At 47.5% G+C, this 8,448-nt stretch overlaps 2 protein-coding genes across 2 annotated transcripts; both read right to left on the bottom strand.

Moving 5' to 3' along the window:
- Positions 1-1,421: 1,421 nt before the first annotated feature.
- Positions 1,422-1,980, bottom strand: H257_17644 (hypothetical protein; the record flags this gene model as incomplete). The annotated part of the gene is made up of 4 exons (XM_009846507.1): positions 1,422-1,597; positions 1,649-1,731; positions 1,790-1,869; positions 1,942-1,980. The coding sequence occupies 4 exons, from the start codon at positions 1,978-1,980 to the stop codon at positions 1,422-1,424; spliced, it is 378 nt and encodes a 125-aa protein (XP_009844809.1).
- A 1,215-nt stretch (positions 1,981-3,195) lies between these two features.
- On the bottom strand, positions 3,196-5,208 carry H257_17643 (hypothetical protein; the record flags this gene model as incomplete). Its single annotated transcript, XM_009846506.1, has 1 exon — positions 3,196-5,208. One exon carries the CDS (start codon positions 5,206-5,208, stop codon positions 3,196-3,198), a length of 2,013 nt encoding a protein of 670 aa, XP_009844808.1.
- Between the last annotated feature and the right edge of the window lie 3,240 nt (positions 5,209-8,448).

The raw sequence follows: 8,448 nt of genomic DNA, 5'->3' as shown, positions 1-8,448 counted from the left end.
CTCCTCACGGAGTATTGCTCTGATTGCCTTGAAACATAGCCCAGTGCATCCGTAAGGTCGAGTCGGATGTTGTGGACTAAATAACTTAGTAAATGACGTTGAGATGCGAAACAAGTAGGCTCCCCCGTTTTTTGGGAGACGTTTCGCCCAAACGTACGGGCGTATTGCGTGGGCAGTGTACTATATGGACGAATTGGGTGTTCCACCACGATCTGCATGGCACGGCAGTAACGGTTCGATAAGTTGTATCGTTCGTCACTTTCGACTACCAAGGGGACGTCGATTGTGTGAGCATGCTCGAAAACGCCGCCACGTGTGCCAAGATGGGTGTAAGCTACGAGGGCCATGTACAAGCACATGGCGGCCAAAACATGTTGATTAATCCTGGGGCAGTCGAGAACCAAATCATAGCTGACTGTATGGAGCGCGGTCATGGCCTTCGTGAAACGTCCTTTGATGTTAATCAACATCGTGCGAACACTGGTGACGGCGTTGTGGGTGTATCAGCAGTTTACAGCGCTTACCAAAGGTTGGATCCTGTCGTTTCTACCATAGCCCCGATCAAACAAGGCGATACTAGTCCAGACTCGCCGTGGGCTATCGCGCGTCTTAATTGGACGAGACAATTAGCCATTCGACTTGGCATTTGGCAGTGGGATTCTCAACGCCTTGGCCCATGTCCCCGTGCTTTTGATGCTGCCACTTTGACACCCGTGGCTATAACCCAAATAGTGTCATGGGATGAGACACACAAGGAAGTCAAAATTGGTGGTGGTGGCCACGGAAACAACAAACAAGTGCGCTTTCAAACGCGACGACAATGGACTAGTCGATATGCAGGGTGGATTGGCGTCCCCTAAGACGTACCTCAACACCAAGTACAGCTCTGAAGCCAGATTCTCGCTTGGTTGTGCAGTGATATCAAACGACAATGGTGTTCACATCGGGGTTCGTTGCGTACCCTTTGTGTACACGGGTCAATGGATTTGTACCATAAATGACTACGACGTTCTGCGCAATCAGGAAATCGAAAGAGTCAAGCGCCTACCGGGTGATTGCTCTGCCTGGGTTACTGGCTCCCGCGATAAACAATCACAAGGTAACGTTATAATTACTATATATATAATCTAGATAAATTAAGTGGCTTACAGTATGTTACTACCGGTAGTTGTTTTCGAAGGTGATTGCGTTTCAAAACTGCGTGGAGTGGGACCACGTTTACGAGACCAATTACGTGGCCTCGGAATTGATACTGTTGGGGCGTTGGCTGCGACAAAAATCACTTCCCTGACAACGACCTTACGTGGTGTCAGTCTGCGGCGCCTGCAGGCATTCCAAACTCAGGCCATGCTCGCCACTCCCGGAGTCTACATTGATACTCAGATCGATCACAGACTGGCATCCAATCCTTACCAATCCCGTTATGGGGACGATTGGGAGAATGTAATTGATCGCTCATCTGCCTTGGCAGGGCACTGCTGTGTGACAACGCTCATCGCGCACATCGTGACCGAGTCGGCACGAGTGATGGGTGGGACTCCCCAGGAAGAGAACTGGTTTTTCTGGCACGATGCATTGACGCAGATGGCATGCACGACTACGATGAACTGGATGAGATTCAAGGGATATCTGCACCGATGGTTATTACCGGAGCACGACCTCAACACTGGAACCGTCTTCGCAGGCAGGCCAATCGGGAACAGCCCCGAATGGATGTGTTGGGACTGTTCCCTAATCAAAGATGTGGAAAATTCGTTCAAACGACACAAGGCATGGACGGCCCACCTACCTCGAGACGCCCCAGCCAAGTTTTGTGCCTCCACACCCAAACGAATCGAGAGTGCATACATGCGCTTCCTGGATCCCCGTCTAGGAATCGATGCCGGCGTTCCTACGAGTAAACGAATTGTTTAAGACGTGAAAAGATGCTTTGGAGACCACCTTTTGGCCATCATAGCTGCAGAAGGAGCTGTCGTCCATGGACTGGGAAATCGGCAAACGCCGTCCGGACAGGGGCAACGGGCACGGTGGGAGGCGTTTGAAGTCGGTTCAACTGCCCATTGGCTCCACCCTGACGCCGAAGCTGGACTTGCTGATCAACTCAGCTTGGCGACCAGTGCAATGGAATCCTCAATTTATGTGATATTTTCGGCGCTCGTGTAGGTCTAGGTCACTGTGGTAATTTTAATGTTGCTCTCGAATAAGAGGATGGATATTTAAATTGAAAGTGACTTTTAAGTTGCCATCGTACTATAGGAAACGTGTATTGGTTTTCAAGGCAGTATTATAAGGCCGTTTCAATTATAATTTGAGGTGGCTGGATTATGTAGTTGTACCAATAATAGACCAAAATTTGACGGTATTTCGAGCAAAATTGAAGAAGTTATGAAAATTTGGGAGACGGTTCGCCCAAACGTACGTAGGAGTACGAAGTACATTTTTATTGTTAGATATGATTGGTAGAAATTACGAGCGTAACGTTGAGGAAATATACGGTATCGTAGATTTTGGATCATATCATCAGGACGTCGTCGGAGTACGGAACATTTGAATTATCATTAGATGTACACTTTCGGGGGTAGGTATTTGCATCATTTGATGTAGTCATTTCTTTGCGACGCTATAGGGACGATCGTTCTCCCTGGTGATGACACCACCTCGAAATCCACTTTTTGCCCCCCCTTTTCATGTATCCTGCAGGTAAATGCACTAAGTACACAGTCTGCAATGCAAGTTCTGTGCGGCGCTTTTGCCAGTCGATCCACGTACTTCGAGGTATTCCATGCTCCGCACAAAAAGTGCGATGGCTCGTTGCAGTGGCTTCGAACATGGCCAGGAACTTCTTGCGGTGTCGCGTCGGCATGATGACAAGTGAAGCGTTTCAAATTTTGAATTTGAATAGGCCAATCATAAACTTGCATTAATACTGCTTTGTGATTGGCTTCGCGATGGATAAATTCAATTTCAAAGGTGCGTCGACGATGACTAAAATTACATCAATTTAGACAGTTGGTCGGATATTTTGGGGGGGTTGGACTTTTCCGGGGTTCTCTGTGGTAAAATATCACATACCATACATTGTTAGTTTTTGTGTGCGTCGCACATGAAAGCAAACACACTTCAACCAAGACATCGTTTTCTTAGTTTTCCCTTACAAATGCACAACGCTACATATATGTTCTGTATCCATAAACCCTATTCCCACAACAAGCACTTCTTGGACGGGTTCAAGTACGAGTCGGTGGGGCACTGGAAAACACGGGCAAACTCAGCGTTGTTTTGCAACGCCCCTGTCACGCGATACCGACCGCGCGGATGCGTCTGCTTCAAAGATCTGAGGAGGAAGGCATCCGTGTTCTTGGAGCACGCGGATTGAGCGAACGACAAATAGAACAACTTGTCGCCTGCTTCTTCCGTGTACTGGGACGGAAACTCCTTCAAGTACTCGTGGTACGCGCGGAAACTGGTCTTGAGCCCCCCATTGTCTGCAATGTTTTCATTCAAAGAGTCCTTGCCGCTGATGTTGCCCAAGACAACGTCAGTCACTTCGCTATTGACGACAATGTTGGAGTATTGGTCGCTAAAGCACTGGGCTTTCGTCTTGAACGCATCATTGGTGGCGTTCGACCACCACTGTTTCAAGTTGCCGTCGCCATCGACTCTGCGGCCGCTTTTGTCGAACCCGTGGGTAATTTCGTGTCCGATGACCATCCCGATGGCACCAAAGTTCTGGGCGGCGTCAAACTGGCCGTCAAAGAATGGTTTTTGCAAAATGGCGGCCGGAAACACAATTGCATTATCGTGAGGGTTGTAGTACGGGTTCGCCTCATGGGGGGCACGGTTGAACTTGCGCTTCTCCACAGGTTGTCCGTTCAGCTTCAAGTCGGTGTCGATGTTCACTTGAGACACCTTCCACCGGTTGTTCAAATACGACTTCGAGTCGAATGTGAGCGTGGGGTACAGCTGCGGCTTCTCTGGGCCACCCAACAAGTGTATAAGCTTGGTCAGCTTCGTTTGCGCGTTTTCGCGAGTCGAGTTGTCCAACCAGTCGGAGGTGGCAATGCCAGTGGAGAAGGACGACCTCAAGGCCTTGACGAGATCGTCGGCCTTCTTGGCTGCATCAGCCGACAACACCGCGTCTATGAAGTACTGGCCGATGAGATCCCACAGGGTCTTGCTCGTCTCAGATAAGCAGTAGTCTTCACGAGAAGTTTCCACCTTTTGGCCATAGATTTTCTTGCCGAATAAGTTCCAATTGGCCGTGCTGAATTCAGGGGTCAAGTGCTTCGACGAGGAGTGGATGAGCCTGTACTCCACGATAGTGCGGAGGTTGTCCAGCGGCGTGTTCTTCAACAACTTTTCGGTCGTGTCAAAGTAGTTCAAGTTCAAAAACCCCACCCAGTCGTTCGACCCACCCCACTGGTCGTAGATATCGAAGCCGTGGGCCCTGAGCCACGAGCCGACGAGCAGCGGGTACTTCTGGTTCAGTTGGGAGTACGTAAGCGCAGTATACGGAGACACAACGGCCTCCATATCCTTGAGCTCCCTGTGGGCAACACCCACCACCGCTTGCTCGAAACGGATGATCACAGGCACGGCAGCTGCCGCTTGCTCAGCAGTGTAGCCAGCTAGCTGCAACACCGTCGCAATGTACTCCTTATACTCGGCTTTGACGAGCTCCCACTCGGAAGGGTTGGTGTAGAATGTGCGACCAAGCGACAGGGGGGGTACGTAAGCGAAGAGGTTGTTCTTGGTCGAGTCGTCGTCAACTCTGGAGCTGATGTCCACGAAGGCAGGGATGCCGTTCTTGGCCAATTCACCAGCCACGATGAGGAGGTCCAACTTGGTCCTTGCCGACCGAATGGCTTTGAACGAGTCCTCCAGCGGAGTCACGCCGAGCGACGATAGCGTAGCCGTGTCCAAACAGGAGTTGTAAAACTGACCAATCTTGGTCGTGTTGTCAGCGAAAATATTCGCCAATACGGCTTCGCTTTTGATGTTGATCTCGTGGAACGACGTATCGATATCGTGTTTGTCCGGGGGAATCACAGCATCCTTGTGCCACGCGCCACACGCATATTGGTAAAAGTCGTCGCAGGGGTTGATGGAGTAGTCGATGAGCTTGGTCACAGACTCGGGGAGTTCCGTGACGGAGCCAGCCGTAGCGGCAGCGGCCAACACGCTGAGGAAGATGAGGACTTCGGCCATCGAAGAGCGAAAAGGAAAATGAAGTTGGCCAAAAATGTCAACCATTGAAGCGAAGACCAGGCGTGCAAGTCGGTTACTGCATTCAACCGGATTCCCACGACGAATATTATTGACCAAGCAAGCAAGGTGCATCCACCAACGTATCTCGATGAGACATTGAAGTCGGCATGTGGAATAGACTTTGAAGTACTCGTAGACCCATGCACTAGTTGTGATTGGCCTTCGTCAGGAATTAGTTCCAGTCGTATGGTGCCCTCCATCTATATACTACCCATTGGCCAATTCCAACTGTCAAGTACTACAGTAGTATTATACTTACTCGGAGTACCTACTACGGTATAAGTGCAATGCCATTACCAAAAGACTTATACCGATACTGTAACTCTTTTGGTAATGGCATTGCACATTCTAACGGAACATTATGGGTTTAATTGAGTTTGGATTATCATTTTTAAGACATTCCTCCGCGAGAGCCGACACTAGAACCACATGTTATGGAACCGCTTCGCCAATTGCAACGCGCCTGCTCCACCAGGGGCGGTGTGTAATCTTCGGTTTTTACTTCGCTCAACGCTTCATACCTCGTGCTTCGACCGATCTTCTTCGAAGTTCGGTCCTCGTCTTCGTACGCGGCCCTTGTTATCCGGATTCCCCAGGGGAGGGACGGATAAATCCTTGCGGAAATAATCCGGGGAAGCCGGGGATCGAACCCACGACCTTTGAGTTAAGAAACCGATCAACGGAACATTATGGGAAATGATTACACGCATCGCATCGTTTTAGGGTTTACATTGAGCTATTTCAGGGTAAAAGGTTTAGGGTCAGGTTTTTTGGGAAACACATGTGGTGGTTTTATGAGCGGGGTAAAGCGGGTCAGGTTTTCGGTAAATAGTTGGTGTGGTGTGATATGACAGTTGGCGACTTACTAGTGTCATAAAAGCCAGGTGTTGGTGATATATGTATGTAACCGGAGTTAAGAACATATACGAAGTATTAGACAGGGTGAATCAGAGTCGATTACCTAGGTTTAAGAACCGATCCATGGTTGGATTATCATTATTAACACATTCCTCCGCGAGGGCGGATCCTAGAACCACATGTTGAGGAACCGCTTCGCCAATTGTAACGGGTAACGTGATGAAATCGTTAAGGAATGCTCAAAATCGTTAAGGTGTTTCACGCAATTTCCGCCCAGCTTGTCCTACTTTTGAAGTCTCGTAACTCGTCGCCCGTGTGTGTGATGATGCTGCAAAAACATGCATTCTCAAGGACATGAGGAGCTTTATTAGTTTATGCAGGAACCATCGTTGGATCGCTTGTCCATTTTGCTCGACGAATTTTTCAATTCTGTAATTTTCCTATGTAAATGTAAATTCCGCCCAGGTGTTTGACTTAAATAATGTATGACAGATTTGACCACCAAAATTCTCAGAACCTCTTAATAGTAATATTTATTAAGTGTACAAGGTATTCTATTTATAAGTCATTGTAATTATGAGATTACATGCGGTATCGAAGCAATCAAATATTAAATGCTAAGGGTATTATTTACCGCAGTACCTGATTTTATCCAATCATCTTCGTTCGATGATTGTGATTGGCTGCCAACTGGGCGGAAATTACATGGTCGGTCGAAATTGCATGAATCACCTTAAGCCGGGTATGAAAAACGTTAAGACCCACCAAAATTCTGATAAAATGGAGCGTCTATGTGGGATGACATACCAATTTCATCAGATGGCTCAAGGACAGCCCTTGAAGTTCTATTTGTAGGCATAGAATGTTGACGATGAAGTGGGATGATCGCACCATATCGAAACATCTACAGTATTGTAGCAAACATCAGGTATAGTACCGTATTTGTTTAGTATCCTAAGGCGAAAATGCAGTTCCTATGCAAAACACCGAAACACCAGACCAAAATACATCGAAACGCCGCCACCAAAGATTTAAAGAAGGATGTTAACTGTAGTTTCGAAGTCAAGTGCTATGTCGTCATTTCTACATCTAGGAGGATCATTTGTACACAGTTAAGAGCTTGGAAGTTCATTGAGCGGAGATACATGTATGAGTAGACCAAAAACATTGGTGGTCTAAACAAGTCGACCGTCGATATCGGGCCACTCATTCACTCAATTCAACAGCCATAAGAAACACGTAAGTGCCTCCAATTCGTAGAAATGGATGCTCCACAGCGCGTGATTACGACTGGGAGATGAATTCGTGCATGTGTCGATAATGTCGATAGGGTTTCTGTTACGATAGATCGTGCAATTCATATCGACATTGATCGCTGCATGCACGAACACTGCCGTGAGTAGTCGATTCATGGTCGCAGACAAGTTTACTGGGAAACACAGTGCTACGTAGGATGACCTTAGTGTAAACAAATACTTCGAAGTACTTCGTAGTATAGCGTTGTGTTTTGCTCGCTTTTCGCTTTCAGTGCACGACAAACGACCCAACCAGATTTTTATTGTGGTTGAAACAAGTAGTCGTACCGAAGGTAGTACAAATGGTCTCAACTGTGAAAGCACACGACTCATGCATAGAGTAAAACGAACTACCTACTGGAGTGATTTGGAGGTCCGGTATTGAACGCAACGATGTAGCTAAAGATATGGAGGACCTACAGTATAGGTGATTGTCTCATTAGAATATGTAGCACTGCGGGAGGAAGCGTGTGTAGTTGAGGGCAAAATGCACAATGAATTAACTGAAGATCTACAAAGATCTCCTTAATCCTCATCACTATGAAATCTTCTTAGTCTACTTCACTACTTCTACACTAATATGCATTTTTGTATACAATGGATGCGGGTGCGGTTGAAACATTGGGGAACTTCACTGGGCTAGCGATTCTTAGCTATACTTGCCTTTGAGACACGTTCCCAGGCAAGCATGAGCTAGGGTGCGTTATGAGCCAGGTACTTAGGAGCTGGGTGCGGGCAAGGTGGTGGCAAGCCGTTAACCCACCTGTCACATCGCTACAGAATATATGTTTTTGATCGTTGGTTGCAGCTTGATTTTGGTAGTGCGTCAATGTAGCTCGCCAATCCCCGATTTCGGGGCTGGTTCCATGCCACGAAAATTGCGAAATCGCACAAATTTATACATCACATAAAGGTTTTGTTCCAAAAGATATAAGTTAATGCTGGTAGCTCAGCGGTAGAGCCTCAGGAGTTCTAATCCGGCTTTTACACTAATTTTTAATATTAGCTTTTTTAACCACACACCTCG

Source organism: Aphanomyces astaci (assembly GCF_000520075.1).
Source record: "Aphanomyces astaci strain APO3 unplaced genomic scaffold supercont1.113, whole genome shotgun sequence".
Lineage (NCBI taxonomy): Eukaryota > Oomycota > Saprolegniomycetes > Saprolegniales > Verrucalvaceae > Aphanomyces > Aphanomyces astaci.
Note: the sequence above shows the minus strand (reverse complement) of the source record. Positions and strands in the feature narration are given on the sequence as shown.